This window comes from Hibiscus syriacus, unplaced genomic scaffold, assembly GCF_006381635.1.
Source record: "Hibiscus syriacus cultivar Baekdansim isolate YM2019G1 unplaced genomic scaffold, ASM638163v2 tig00111014_pilon, whole genome shotgun sequence".
Taxonomy (NCBI): domain Eukaryota; kingdom Viridiplantae; phylum Streptophyta; class Magnoliopsida; order Malvales; family Malvaceae; genus Hibiscus; species Hibiscus syriacus.
The window spans coordinates 254,993-271,275 of NW_024062954.1; the positions used below are offsets into that span (position 1 = coordinate 254,993).

The window sequence follows — 16,283 nt, forward strand, 5'->3', positions numbered from 1 at the left end:
CAAAATCGGATATTCGAATTTTTTGTGCACCTATAATCGGATGTATGAAAGAGATAATTGATAATACAAGAATATGGTAGATTCCCATGTTTATTTTAAAGTACCACATCATATTTAAACTAATAAATGTCTCACAGAATTAGCTTTGAAATGCTAAATTTTATCCCCAAAAAAAAAAAACTTTGAAACGCTAAATGCAAATGGCTTATTCCTTGTTTAGTCTTTGGCTGAATAGCCTCCATCAAGAAAGCAACCAAACATGGTGTTGCTTGCTGCCATCACACTTTTAGATCACGTGACTTCATTTTTTTTTATTTTAATATATAAATTCATTTTGGGTTTAAAAATGGGAAATTGCTGATTTTTCGATTCAAACTGAAAACAAGTAATGCAAAAGAAAACAACTCACGTATATAACTATGAGCAAGGAAAACAAACAAAAAGTACATATCAGACATATAGCAGAATATGCAATTCCATCTTTTCTCCGAAATTTACATGTATGCTTTATCTACTTATTTCTATCACGAGCAGAAGCGAACCGTGTTAATGTGGAGGCATCGAGATTTTCATGCTGCAAGGAGTTTCTGAATGTCCTTCTGCAACATATCATCGGAACAAAAGAATAAGTTCCTCGGGATTCAATTCAAGATGGAGGAGTATATAAGTGTTCAATATCTATTGGCTATTGCACCACTGAGTATGAACAAAAATCGACATAGGGGTGCAAACGGGCGAGTCCAGAACAAGTTCATACCAATCACCTAACCTACTGCTATTTCTAAACAGTAACCAATTCAGAAAATTTGAAGGAATTACATTTTATTACATTATAGCAGCTTTCGAGTTCGATTAAAACATTGATTCTGATATCAGAAGAAGCTGGCAAGATATAACCGGTCTGGATGTTCTACCAGACAAGAATAGAGTTGCATATAGAATCGGCATTTCAATGCTCCGAAAAGAGAAGCATTGGATATATATGCAGTTTCTCAACACATATACCATTCAAACTGCAAACTGACGATGAGCTCCGGTAAAAATTTTCGACATTGATCTTCCATTACGAACCTTAAAACATAACCATCTTAAACCATACTCAAGACTATGTCATCAAAAAATAATAGTTATAAATACATACCTCGATTTGGAAAGGTGATGTCGTCGGTGGATACCTCTCGACAACTTTGCCATGTTTGTCTACCAAGAACTTCTCAAAGTTCCACTTGATCAAGTCACCGAAAAATCCACCAGCACTCGACTTCAGAAACTGGTAAACGGGAGCAGTATTCGGTCCATTCACATCGACCTGTTTCATCAAACTTTCCTTTAGTCCATAAAAAGGGTTTATGTCTACCATATATGCTATAATCAAATGGCAAAGCAGCTCGACTTACCTTATCAAATATCGAGAATTCGGCTTTAAACTTGGTACATGCAAAATTTTAATTTGATCATTCGATCCAGGCTCTTGTCCCCCAAACTGATTGCAAGGGAAAGCTAGAATCTCAAATCCTGTATAGTAGAGTTGCAGGAACAAATATTACGACAAGAACATGATAGCATTGCAAAGGAACAAATACCTATTATACAAAAGCTGACCTTGATTCTTGTATTTCTCATATATGTGAGATAGCTCAGAGTAATTTGATGTCGTTAAACCACTAAGAATCAAAACGAATTCTTCAATCAGACTAAGTAAAGGGCATAATTTGTTGATGAGAACAAATGGGTTACATCGTCCGTTGGCGTTTCACTCATTTTGATATGAGAGGAGAGTCACAATCAGTGCAACGTTTAGTTTTAAAAGGCAAAAGGCGCACCGAGACACAAAGGGTCCCTAGAGCTTAGGTGTAGAGAGAAGGCACGCACCTTTCATAAGCGAGGCATACATACCCACCGGTTCACTCATGAAGCACTTAATCTCTTCCTAACACACTATTCCTTCCCCATTGCTCGTCCCCTCCTCAAGAGTCAAGACCTATTTCTACCATTCATAAGATCCATTGCTCGTCTCACCGGTTAATCTATTAGGAGGTTATTATAGCCTTGATTTTTCTTATTAGGTCAAACCAATAGATTAACCTGCCTAATCAAGGCTATATAAAACTAGTTTTGCTTAGTTTTACGGCATCCCGATATCCTCTTTTTGTCTATTGGTATAGAGTTGGATTCATGCATTATATAGCTTCTTAACTCCTGCCATTAATGTGGCTCGTGTATTCACACATCACTGCTGAATTCAGACATTATACAATAAAGAAATGCGTGGAGTTTCTAGCCTAGATCAACGTCTTAACTGCTGCCATTAATGTGCCTCGTGTATTCGCACATCACTACGCTTAATAAATCTATTTGTTTATTTTGTTTTATATCTCCTTTCTTCTCCTTCGTCCTTCCACTATATAGTCTCCAGTATTTGACTAGTTTTTATCTCTTACCCCTAAGGCGACAGTAGCATGTGTCCGGAGTAAATGAAGAAAAGCCCTCAAAATGCACGCCGAGAGGACTTCCCGTTTTGCACTGTGCCTTCCTCTCCAAAGACGTTTTGCTCCTCGTCCACCTACGCCTTAGACGTGCTTTTGAAAACTAAGGTGCAAAGCCAGCCCTTAGCCGGTGAATTTCTGAGAGTATGGATGAAAGAGGTGACATCAGAGATAGGATGAGTAATCTAGGTTAGTACTGAAAGAGCTTTCGTACTCACGTTTTCTCAGCTCTAACCTAGATTACTCATCCTATCTCTGACGCACCTCTCTCATCCATACTCTCACATTCTCACGTTTTCTCAGCTCTAACCTAGATTACTCACGTTCTCTCTCTCACGTTACAAACTTATCGGTTAACGACCAACCTTGTACCGGCTACGACTATCCATTCAAACAAAAGAGGTGAACCACCAATGACCGACATCCGTGGCAGATGTACGCCTTGTTTAGGGTGAGCAAGTGTTATAACTGGAATCCAAATTTTCTTCAATTAATCAACTACTCTGTTGATAGTGTCCAATTGAAATTTTGTTTGTGGTCACTTCGTACAAAAATTTTGTATTATTACTATTTACGCGTCTACTCTAAAAATGTTTCTACGTAACCCATTTGTTACCATCAACATATAAAAGCTGAAAACAACAGTAGAGAACAATGTAATTCATCTTGTAAAGGAGGGTTACCATTTTGAAGCAACATTAACAATCAAGAGAACCTTCCCCTTGAATTTGCTAAGAGGAGTATCCTTCCCGTCAATATCCTGTTCAAAAGAGAAAAAAAGTGATCAATTCTGCAAAATTGCAAGTTTTTTTAATGAAAACTAATTTTGTTCCCCCAATATCGTACCTTTACGGTATAGTCATATAGGGTCTTCTCCGTAGCAGCTCTTGCATAAATCCCAGAAGATCTAGAGTTAAAGACAAATTGAGGAACACTAAGCGACTGTAATGAAAACCCATGTTGGAAAAAGGCTGATTTTGAAGACCCAAACGATGATTTGATGGAAGGAATTGAGAAAGAAGACATGGAAGGCCATGGTGAAGAGAAAACTGGGTTCTTTTTGGGTTGAGAAAAATCGAGAAGAGAAGGAGCAGTTGCAGAGAAAGCCATAGAAGCCATAGTTTATCTATTTCTCAAGCCTTTGTCTTTGTGTCTGTTTAATTGTATAAGAGACTGAAACTTGGAATATGAAAAATACGTATAGGTTTTAGAAGACAACGAAAAGAGTTACGGACGGTGCAAACCATAAACTGCGAAGCCAAAGCGGAGTTTGTTTTATAAGAAATTTGTAGTGGAAGATAATGTTCCACGTTCAAGTTTCTACTTTTAATTTGTTTCTAAGCTGTACCTTAGGGACTAAACTGCTTCCACAACACAAATAACAGTAAAAAGAAAATTAAATTTCTGTTTAAATTTATTTATAATATTTATAATATTGTGATATTCATTAATGTCAATTTGAATTATCATATAAAATTGAAAAATTTGATTCAAACTTAAAAATTCATTCTTTAATTGCTAAAAACTTCAAATAATTCAAATCTTATTTTAAAATTCAAAAATTATTTTACTTTTAATTAAGTAGTATTCATGAAATTATAAATTTAATTAAATTTAATTTTAAAAAAATAATCAAATCGAAATTTATCCATTTCTATTTTTTCAGAATACGTTGGAGTTTAATATTATAGCCAGGTGTGATTTCCCTTTGGGAATGTTGAGAACCCTCGTGATTGGCTTGGTTCCTGAAGTTTCTTCGATGAGTGGCTGATAAATGAGCAGCGTGCCTGGTGGGTCCATAGACTTCTACGGTTTGTGAGACATCCTTTCTTAGCGATGGACACGGATCAAATCAGGCCAAACTTTTAGTCGCTTTAATTTCAATTTAAAAATGGATTGTTTTCATTTTATTTCGATTTGGTTTAATTTTTTTTTATGTTTTATCTTTCGATTTTTCAGTTATCAGGTTTTTTTTTTAAATTACTTGTCAATTTGAATGATGAAAACACTAATGACTATACGAAAATAAAATACTTAAAAGGGGGTTTGTTAGTTTGATCTAATAACAGAAAAATATATATTATTTTAAATAATTTTTTAAAAAAATTATTGACAAATTTTGGAGTTAAAAGAAAATAAGAAATAAAGTACACAATAAATAATACGATAACTTATTTATTAATTTTGGGATTTACAAAAAGAGAGTGTAAAAAGTTTTTGTATACAGTGAGAAGTAGATAGAAATGGGGTTATAATCTCATTCAACGGTGTAGTTTTAGATCTAAGAAAGATTATTACAATATTATATTCGAATTTAGTGGGGTTGAAAATTTTTTACGTCGATCTAAACCTAAATTTTACTCTTATAAAATTCAGCTCAAATCTATAATTAAAAAACAATAACCTTATAAAATTAAATCAAATCAAATTAAAATTCATCTAATTTGAATATTTTGACTTTCTCTAAACCTATCCGAAATGATGACAAATGGGTCTTAAAATCAGAATCCCAAAATTAATTGGGGGCCTCTCCCTCCTCTTCATAAGGTCCAATGGGCTGGGGGTTTCCGGTCGTATGAAGAGAAGGCTATGGTCGTTGCTTTGTAATTTGCATCACATGGTCTTATCACTCATTTATTTGGAAAGAAAAATATCTTATAAAATGTAAAATTTTAAGATAAAACTATAAATTTTTTACTCAACTTCCTTTCCACACTTCTATTCTAATCATTCAAATTTTATTTTTAAAAAAATCCATTTACTGAATTTTCAGTTCGCTTCTATTTTGCCATTATTTTATTAAATATTTAATGATGTTATAATTTGATATTTTTATTTTAAATTTTATGAAATGACCTCAAAATAATTTTTTCATAAAAAACCTAGTTTAAAATTTTCTTTGATTTCTCGATAATAAATCATGTTTTTCCCCAAAATTTTAATGGTGGAAAAATGAAAAATCGAGTTGTATATTTTGATTACGCATTGAACGGATGATGGATATTATAGATTATAATGGTTTAGAGTTGTATGAATTTTGAGTTATGGTTGAGTTTTATGAGGTTTGAAATGATTTAGGTAAAATCTTAATTGATAGTGATAGGAGACAATAAGACAAGTTCGTTGATATCTTGAGTGGTCGGAGAAAACGTCAGAGAATAATAATTGTAGTGTCAGCGTGAGATAGAGACATAAGTGTGAAATTGTCATCTTTTATGGAAAAAAAATTAAAAAGGAAAGAAAGAAAATGAAAATAATATGGATGAAACATTGATTCCACATCAATAAAAGCAGTCCATATCAACACACATAATTACTATGTTATCTTTCCATTTATAATTTAAAACACAAGTGATCAAAATAAAAGTAAATAAAAACTTAGTAAGTAAATTACAGAAATTAAATTTTAGTAAAAAGGATAGAACAAAGTCGAGTGATGAAATTTATAATTTAGTTTAAAAATTAACATTTTTAATGCAAAAAATAATTTTAAAAAAATTATTTGTCATTGATATGGACAATCAAATTATACTCGATCTTGAGTTCATGCTTATCAACTTATTCACCAAAACCAAAAATCGTGGGCTCCTCTCCATTTTCAATAATATTATCCCCTTCTCAAAACGATTTTTCAACCTCCACATCTACCCAAGCCTTAGAATATATATATAATTTAGTTTATTTTTTAAATATTAATTAAAATTAAATATATATTCAAAAATCACATGATGTTTTTTAAGTATTGATTTTTATCAAATCAAAATATTTTTTTCTATTTTTTGATATGTAATAAATAATTTTTTCCAACGTCGTTTTCTAGTTTCCTCTTCTTTGCTTGTGTTTGTCGGATATTTTTCCCTTAATTGATAAGACAATGCTTTATTATTATTATTATTTGGAGTGCATACGATGATATTTAATAAGAGTATGATAATTGTAGCTAATTTCATGGAATTATGCTGATCATCTTTAATCTTGTGAGAATCACCATATCAACAAAAACGATAATCTTCAAACAGTTCGAGATATTGGCATTAAATTTTGAAGGGGTTAATTAAAATCTTAAAAATATTTAAGGGTAAATTTTTTAGAACTTTTTAAAGGACTTAAAAAAATTTCCTAAATCTTGAGGGACCAAGGTTCACATTATCATCCACCCTTGATTTTAAAAACCTTTTTATTATTAGATTTTGAAGTTGTTTTGGTGTTGGTATAAACTAAGCAGCTTTTATCTTTGAATATTTAAATATATATATATATATATATATATATTCTTATCATGTTTAGTCTAGAATGAATTGAATTGAAAATAATTGCCAATAAAACAACTTTTATGATCTAATAAAATATTTAAAGAAATATTACAAGATTTTTAGTTTTATTGATTAAAATATGTGTTTGTTAATGAACAATATGAGATCTAATAAAGGGACAAAGTCAGATTGAACTATAACGAAACAAAATACTTAATTTTAAAGTAAATAAGGTCTTCTTTTGTCTATTCAGTTATTCTCGCATACAAATCTTCTTAATTTTTATCTTTCACTTTCGTTTGTTTTTCTCTGAATGGGTTATCTTATAATTTATTATCTAAATTTTCAATGTGTTTCGCTAGGAATTTATCATAGATTTCTTATAATTTTTCTTCACTTATAAGAACTTTCATGTAATTGCGAGAAATCTATTTATATTCGTAAATATTTAACTTTGCACACATGATTTGATCATTTTTTATTGCCTTTTCAGTTCCTTATGCTTAACTCTGACTAATCCGAATTAATTCATGTTGTATATTTGATATGGTTGAGTGAATTTTTTAGAGAAAAATTTACATACACAATACCTCAAATTTAAATAATTATAAAACATACGTGCTTTATAGAGGAATTTGAACCTCAATTTCACACGTAAAAATTAAATTTAGTTCGATTTAAATAATTATAAAATATATAAATTACAAACCGTTTAAATTCTATATTTGAAATCGAATTTTTAATTAATATAATTTTGTTGGTGGAGATATTGGAGTCGACCAATAGTCGCCTCCACGCCATTGCTTTTCTTGCTTTCCAAAGAAATAATATCTTTTAATTCAATCCAAAGAAAATCATTAAAGCTCTCTCTTTCTCTGCAGTAATCATTTCACCCTATGTTTCAGCTTCTGTCTCACACCCATAATTCCTCGTTTTCCCTCTCAGATTCCCAGAAAATTCTCCTGAATTTTTCTTAGATTTCAAGAAGAATTCCATTTCTATCAATATTAAGGTATTTACTCTTTTTATCACTCGCTCCTCTTGTAAGTATACTTTTGAACTCTTTAACAAAGCATCAACCTTTTCCCCCCTCTTTCGCAGCTTGTGTTTTTTCATATTTATGTATCGAATCAGCATCTGGGTTTTTATTGTTTTGTTAAAAAGAGTGCTTTAGTTGCTTTACCTTAATTTGATCTTAGCAAAGTTGGTGACTTTTAGTTTGTTGCCTAGCTTTCCCAGTGTAAATTCTATGTTTTTTCTCTCTTTTTTCAAAGATTTGGCATTCAATCTGGAATCATGTTCTTGTATAGTTGTATGTTTCTTCTTAGTGTATTCTTTCAGCATTGATTTTTCACTTGCCATTCAAGATTCAGTTTTAAGACTCTTCTGATTGTTGTTTTTTTAGCTATTTTTAAGATAATGTCTGAATCGAATCTATGTTTTTTAGCTGTAGAACTTGGGAGATCAAATTAGTCATACACTTGAATTTAGAATCTGCTAATCAATCTTAACGTGATTCATTCAATTGCAGAAAAGATGGGTATATATCTCAGCTCCCCTAAAACCGAAAAGCTGTCGGAAGACGGCGAGAATGATAGGGTTCGTTACGGTTTATCATCGATGCAAGGATGGCGTGCAACTATGGAAGATGCTGTGAGTAACGAATTAAACCTTTAATATGGTTCAGTTTGTAACAGGGTTCATTCTGCCGCCCGTCTTCGTTATGATATATGTATTGTGCCTTACATTATCTTATGTTTCGTGCAAATTACCGAATTCTATTTATACCATGGATATGTTGATTACTTTTATTATTTGTTTTTCCTAGCATGCTGCATATCCTGATCTAGATGCTTCTACTTCGTTCTTTGGTGTGTATGATGGTCATGGAGGTAAGACTTGGATGGTTCAGGTACTTCTTATGATCGTTTTCTGTACACCATCTGAACTTGAGGTTTTTGTTGCTTCCCATTCATATACTTTTTTCTCTTTTAGAACTTGAACCAATTGAAGGATCTTAAACTTTTTCTCTTTAAAAAAATGATAGTTAATGCTTAGCTACCTTAAACTTTTTGTGTTTAAAAGCTTCTCAAAATTGCTTTCATATATCGGTCTGAGAATAACATCCTGCTTTTTGTCTTTGTAATGGCCTTCAACTTATCCGAATTCATAACTTGCAGGCAAGGTGGTTGCAAAGTTCTGTGCTAAATATCTTCACCAGCAGGTTCTCAAGCATGAAGCATATGCAGCTGGGGACATTGGAACATCAGTTCAGAGAGCATTTTTCAGGTTACTTAATTTGATTATGTTTGTTCTTCACATTGTTATCAGCAATAATGCTGGTTGTTCAATTCATTGATCCCCGACTTTCCTTTTTGTTCCGCCTTTTAGGGCTACTAACATCTCATTATGATTTTCACAAGGTTTAGTTCCCCCCAACGATATCATACGTATGCTTGCTCCATACATAGTGAAATAGCATCTCTATGCTATTATTTTGGTTTTAGGCTTGAAAAGTAAAAGTGACACTACCGGTGTGACTGTTTGGGTGTTTGAATAATGATTGTGCTGCCATTCTTTTTTGGGTGGTTTGAATGCCTTACCGGCGTTCCTTTCATATGCTTCTAACTTAAGTTACGTTTAGTGCAGAATGGATGAGATGATGCGTGGACAAAGAGGATGGAGAGAATTAGCCATTTTGGGCGATAAAATAAACAAGTTTACCGGCATGATAGAAGGATTGATATGGTCTCCGAGAGGTGGTGATAGTAATGGCCAAGTTGATAATTGGGCCTTCGAGGAGGTACTTACAAAACCAAGAAGAGTATGGCTGGATTATCGTCATTAACTACGATGGAAACCGAGATCAAAGAAGAAAAATCGAACTTACATTGCATGATAATATGATTCATCCATAATTTTCCTGCATCAATTTGTTTGTATAATTTATCCATTGTTTCTGTAATTGTAATCAGGGCCCCATTCTGACTTTTCTGGACCGACTTCCGGAAGCACAGCCTGTGTTGCAGTTGTTAGAAACAACCAACTTATTGTTGCAAATGCCGGTGATTCTCGTTGTGTGATATCTAGAAAGGGTCAGGTAATAATCTATTAATGACTGCAATTTCTTTCCAACCGTGTTCTAAAACCGAGATTATTTTTGTTAATCGATTTCAATTGACTTTAAGTATCATTGGAGGTGAACACTCTTTTCTGTCTGAATTGGTGATCTATTTTAATCTTTTCTTATATGTCTTCATTTTTTCTTAGGCATACAATCTTCTAGAGATCACAAACCTGATCTCGAAGCCGAGAAAGAAAGGATTTTAAAAGCCGGTGGGTTTATACATGCAGGACGAGTCAATGGCAGTTTGAATCTTGCAAGAGCAATAGGTAATTAATTTACCTCGCTGCTCGATATACAGAAAAAGAAACAAAGAAAGTGGAATAACATTTCTACACATCCATAGCTTCCTATGCAAATGAAGGCTTCCAGACACATCTAATATTCTTTTTGCTGCAGGTGACATGGAATTCAAGCAGAATAAATTTTTATCTGCTGAAAAGCAAATCGTAACCGCCAATCCTGACGTAAACACCGTAAGTATATTCTCCCTTGGCATTGTAGCCAGGACTATTGAAATTTTCTACTTTTCCTTTGCGTGTGCTTATCAATCGAAAATATTTATTTCGAAATTTTCTATTAGGTTGAGCTCTGTGATGATGATGGCTTCATTGTTCTGGCATGTGATGGAATCTGGTACATCTCATTTAGTTGGTTACTTGTACTCTTCATGGCTCACCATATAACGCCTTTTCAACTATGGATTTTATATTTCAGGGACTGCATGTCAAGTCAGATGCTAGTCGATTTTATTCATGAACAACTGAAATCGGTCTGTACATAAGCATCTCTAACTTTGGTTGATCCTTAATTTATGATTACTCGGTTTATTCCTTCTTTTTTTTTTTTTGTCTCTTTAGTGCTTAGTAGAAACTATTGAACGCAATGCAGGAAAGCAAGCTTTCTGTTGTTTGTGAGAGAGTACTTGATAAGTGCTTAGCACCATCGACAGCCACCGGTGAAGGTTGCGACAATATGACCATGATCTTGGTGCAGTTGAAGAAACCAATCAAGTCTGCCTCCTATGCAGAGGTGCAATCCTCCAATTCCGAATCTGTTGAAACCAAATCAAAGGTAGAGGAAAGTCCAGAAAACTAGTAGTTGCAACTTCCTCAAGGGAGAGATGCATTTGTAGATGATGGTATGTTGTTTATCCTTTAAAATGCTTTTATGTGTCATGGATTGATGTTAAAGAATATTTCTTTGTATCATAGTGTACAACATATCAAGAAATGTTTATTCAGTAAATATTGCAAGAAAAAGCTACTTAGTTCAGTAAATAAAGGCAATTTGCGATAAAACAGTACAGCGTTTGACAAAAGAATCACAAGATCCTCTCAACATAACACTAGGTAGTGGTATTCTACAATCAACTATAAAAAGCAACTCGGTCCAAAAATGAGCATTAAAGTCTACAAATAAGAGCATGGTTGCATCTTAATCTTCAACCATACCTCCTAAGACAAACATAATCATAACCCAAATCATGTTTCACACATTTAATCAATCTTGACAGACGAGTAGATAAGCCTTGTGAACCAAAAGCATGCATAAAATCCAATGGTACCGGTTAGAACGAAAAATGCATATGACGCAATTAGCATGTATCCAAAGTAAAGCATCCCGGAAACCAGTTTAGTGATCTCAAGCTTTGTGAAGAAGTAGAATGTGGCATATATAAATAGATACAAGGCTGAGGAGCCTGCCGTCAGATATGACCTCCACCACCACAAATAATCTTCACTGCATAACTGGAAGTAGCAAAGCACAATGGTTATTTCAGCACAAGTGATTAGCAGGATAATGAAGACCAAGAACAGGAAACCAAAGATGTAGTAGAACTGATTCAGCCAGATTGAGGTGAGAATGAAGAACAGCTCGATGAAAACGGCTCCAAAGGGAAGTATTCCTCCGATCAGAATAGAGAAAATCGGGTTCATGTACCAAGCCTGTTCAGGGATTTGCCTTGGGATTTTATTCGTCTTAACAGGATCCTCAATTGCTGGCTTCCTGAACCCAATATAACCACCCACAAAAACAAGTGGAACTGATATTCCAAACCACAGGAGAACCAGAACAAACATTGTCCCAAAAGGCACAGCCCCAGAAGACTTCTGGCCCCATATGAGAGCATTTAAGACAAAGAAGATGGCAAAGACAATGGCTGGGAACATGAATGCAGTTCTGATAGTTACTTTCTTCCACTCGGTTCCTTTAAACATTTTGTAAAGACGGGCAGAGGCATAGCCAGCAAAAATACCCATGAAGACCCAAAGTAAGAGCATAGCTGTCATAAGACCACCTCGGTTTGAAGGGGAAAGAAATCCGAGAACAGCAAAGATCATGGTTACAAATATCATGCCCAAAAATTGAACACCAGTGCCCACATAGACGCAGAGTAGATCAGAATTAGATGGAGACCTGAAAACATCACCATGTACAAGCTTCCATCCTGTCTCTTCCAGGGTTTCTTCCTGGGTTTCTAGTTCATTATACCTAGAAATATCGCGGTATAGCGTCCTTAGCATGATCATTGCTACCATGCCTGAAAGGAAGAGAACAATCATCAAAGAATTGACAATTGAGAACCAGTGGATTTGATCATCACTCATTAAAAGATACGCATCCCATCTAGATGCCCACTTCACATCACTCTCCTGAAAATCAACAAAAGAAAATATAAAATTGTTAGCACCTAATTTGGAAGTGATGACAAAACCTCATTGGTAACATTTTTCAAGTAATATTTCATCAGCCAAATTTACTTGAATATAGATGATTGTCATAGTAGGCACTTGAGCGCATGGTTGACACTGTAAAAGAAACCTTTGCAATCATAAGCAACGAGAATTATTTATAGTTGAAGATCTGACCTGGTAATCAACATCATAGGTGAATACAATCTCTTTCTTTGCTTCAACTTCTTGAGGAGTGTTAGAATTAACAACCGTGCGTTTATTGTGGGGATCACATGTTGTTAAACGAGCGTTCTCACTCCACTGCCCCTCATATTCATGTTTGATACTGCATTGTTTTGATGCAGAAAGAAAATGCCATCAAAACCAGATACCATACCATATACACCTAAAATTAACAATCTTAAGATATCCATAACTCGGAGAAACTAACCTGTATGGTTTAACCTCAAATCCAACAATTCTAGCAGAGTCAGTTTGCAAATCCTTATGATATTTGACAGTAAATGCCAAATGGTTGTGAATGAAATATTTTTCCTCCTTGCTCTGAATTCAGTCAAAGTAAGCATACATAGTAGCTGACACATCTACAAGAAAAAGGAAGTTCTGATTCTAATAGATTATGTTTTTACCCCAGCATATTTCCCTTTAAGCCCAATATGGTAGCCAAGCTGATAAACAGTGTGAGGCTCCTGATCTAATCTTCTAACAGGAAATACAAGAGGAAGGTTATCCAGGATCCTGTCAAATGAATAACAAATTAATTAGCAAAAGAACCTTCATTTCAGAACAATTATAAGATTGACAGAAAAATTCCGTGTCAGAAAAAAATGCTACATATTGACACGGTATTCATCATTAATCTTCTCCTTAAACTGCTTTGCTGTCCTGCCATCAAGTGTAATTCGACAAAGAATGGTGCACATTTGTGGCTCTCTCATTTTAAACTGCATTAATTCAAGTCAAAGTAGGAATAAGAATAAAGAAGAAAAGAGTTAACAGTCATAAAAACAATTTGCCTCGTTATCATCAGAGACAAAAACCAACCACATAAGGAGAGTTTTCAATTCGGTCACCACGAAGCACTTCCCCAAGATTCTCTGCACTGTCCACTATCTTTTTCGGAGCACAGAAAGGAAGTGAATAATAAGAGTAAGGAAGTTGTGTCTTTATAGATGTCAATTTGTTCACTTTCAGCTTCAACAGATCTCCCTGCAAACCCCCAAAAAAAATCAATAATGAAACAAAAATAGTTCCTCAATAGAAGACTCCAAAATATCAGAGCACCTCGCAAGAACCTGAAGCGGTTTAACTTTAGTCAAAGTCATTACCGATTAGGTACACAAATACTATCAACAAAATAATCAAGTATGCCTTCATTATGGCATGTAAACTAAACCTCTTTGGAGACCAAAATTTCCTAATCTCAAACTAAAAACACTTGCATTACATAAATCAATCAGAAGTACTATTGCCAGATGCCTTGGACAAATGCAAAAAAAATGTATTCAACTATACATTTCCAAAAAGTGTGCACTCTCAAAGTTTTTTAACAAATAAATCATTCGTTCAAAGCATCCTAGCTGAATCTGAAACAACTTGTAACAGACCAAGAAGTTATGAAGCCGACATTTCCATCCCCAACACAGATAACACTTATTAATTCCCTTATCATGGTGTTCTATTGAAAACAAACAGAGATCGAACTCAAAATACGAAATCAAAACCAGATCAAATAAAAAACAGATCGAGCAATAAAGAGAGAAAAACAAGAAAACCGAGAGGAGACCTTCTGGAAGTCCTCGGGGGCGACACCAGGAAGGTAGAAACAGTTGGTGCCGTGAACAAGCAAAAGGAAGAGAAGCGCCGAAATCATCGCGGAAGCATATTCGTTGACAGATCTCGATCGAGATCCCATATCGACGGCAGAGAAGCTCACTTTCTCGAAATGACCAATGGAGATCTGGGAAGGAGCACGAGAGATCGTTTGGGAGTGTTACAAGGAAAATAAACAATGGAGGAAAACCAATTGCGGGGGAGTTTTCTGTCCTGCTTATTTTGATACGGTGCGTATTGGTTATTTATTCTCCTATTGCCACGTGTATTCTTCTGCTTTATTTTTTTATTGTTCATGGATCACGTAATCTGTATGATTTGGAACTGGACTATTAAGGCCCAATTCATGTTTTCCTTTTCCCTTGATTTAACGTAATTAGTAATTAATAAGTACGAACCAAACAATCTTAGTAATTAATAAATTATTAGTATCTTTTGAGATCACAGATTAGAACACCGTATATGTAGAAGTATGGTTTTCAGAACCGGACCGGTTAGCGAACCGGTTATGCTACCGGTTCGACCGGTCGGAAGAATCGGACGACGTCATAATTATTTAAAAAATTAAATAAAAATACCAAAAATATTTAATAAAAAATATTTTTTTATATCATAAGTCATATTCAAAGCAAGTCATAACATATATAAGTTAAGAACCATAAAATCAAGTGAAAAAAAATGATTCAAATTAACTACAACATAATATTTAAGGTAAAGCATATTAAATAATAAATATAATTATATAACTATAATTAAAAAATAAATTTGGGGTTAAAAAAATCATAACAAAATGATATTGTTTGGTTTAATTTTTTTTTTAAAAAAACAATCTCAAATAGCTAAGAAACATAGAAGAGCATCCCAAAAGTTTAAAGAGTAAAAATATGAGAACAAAACAATCTCACATTGCTAAAAAACATAGAAGCGCATCATAACTAACTTCTATAAATAATAGAGGTAATTTGGCATTCAAAATCATGGAGCCTTTTGGTGAGCATTGAGTGAACTATTCTGTTACTTCAATCAAGCTCGAATTTTAGGCTTCAATCGAGTTTCTAATTTTTTTTTGAGTTCAAGCCTTTTTGAGTTCAAATTTCAATATTATATTTCGAGTTTGAGTTGAACTTGATAATTTTTAGCTTGTGAGTTTGAGTTGAGTTGAGCTTACTTTTAAAGTTTTCAAGTTCGAGTCGAGCTCAACAATACTCGAGTTCAACTTGGCTCGTTTAACAAACGACGTTGTTTGGTTTATTTAAAAAAAAAACAAAAACAAAAATCCCGATTTTTTCCGGTTTTCAATCGGTCCGGTTCGAACGATTCAGCTGTTCTGACCGGTTCACTAATAGCGGTTCAATCGATTTTGATTAAACCGGATTAAACAACGGTTCCCGGTTGAACCGACTGGTCCGGTCCGATTTTCAAAACAGAGTGTAGAAGTATGAGCATTTATTGTTAGTGGTTGAGAGTCTTATCACTCTATTCTTAGTAAGTTTATAATTGGGTCACCATGTGTCAATAAATTAGAATCGAATCAATCAATTATAACAATCATATCATTGTGTTGTTCAATCTCAAGTGAACGATAAAAGATTCCGTTATAAAACATCTATCTATTTTTTTATTACACATGGTGATGCTCAAAGTCATTTGTGTTTCTCGAAGATTAAAGGTTATATCCATTGATTCAAATTGCGGAGAGTTTGTCGTTGGTGGGAGGAAGAAAATATCTGAAGATGAAGATCGTACGGCATGAACAATGTATATCAAGTTTAAGAAATTCAAAAGAAGAAGAAGAAGAAAGTGATTTTGTGACTTTTAAGAGAGATTCTTAAAATTCTAATTTGATGCATCAAATGAAGGTATAATGACGAATCTTATAGTGAAGTTT

General features: G+C 33.8%; 2 protein-coding genes and 1 pseudogene across 2 annotated transcripts; 1 reads left to right on the forward strand and 2 right to left on the reverse strand.

Annotated features, from left to right (window-relative positions):
• Positions 1-428: 428 nt before the first annotated feature.
• On the reverse strand, positions 429-3,732 carry LOC120150147 (annotated as a pseudogene).
• A 3,846-nt stretch (positions 3,733-7,578) lies between these two features.
• LOC120150160 (probable protein phosphatase 2C 60) lies at positions 7,579-10,966 on the forward strand. Its single transcript, XM_039162869.1, is given in 12 exon segments — positions 7,579-7,751; positions 8,271-8,392; positions 8,568-8,631; positions 8,920-9,028; positions 9,389-9,541; positions 9,713-9,839; positions 10,010-10,016; positions 10,019-10,132; positions 10,263-10,339; positions 10,447-10,499; positions 10,581-10,635; positions 10,755-10,966. Coding segments are annotated over 11 exon segments (1,083 nt in total). The 5' UTR covers positions 7,579-7,751; positions 8,271-8,275; the 3' UTR covers positions 10,962-10,966.
• Positions 10,967-11,257: 291 nt separating this feature from the next.
• LOC120150158 (transmembrane 9 superfamily member 8) lies at positions 11,258-14,547 on the reverse strand. The gene is made up of 7 exons (XM_039162868.1): positions 14,349-14,547; positions 13,607-13,771; positions 13,397-13,506; positions 13,192-13,300; positions 12,993-13,105; positions 12,737-12,887; positions 11,258-12,520 (listed from the first exon to the last, which is right to left on the reverse strand). Exons 1-7 carry the CDS (start codon positions 14,475-14,477, stop codon positions 11,363-11,365), a joined length of 1,935 nt encoding a protein of 644 aa, XP_039018799.1. The 5' UTR covers positions 14,478-14,547; the 3' UTR covers positions 11,258-11,362.
• Positions 14,548-16,283: the final 1,736 nt, after the last annotated feature.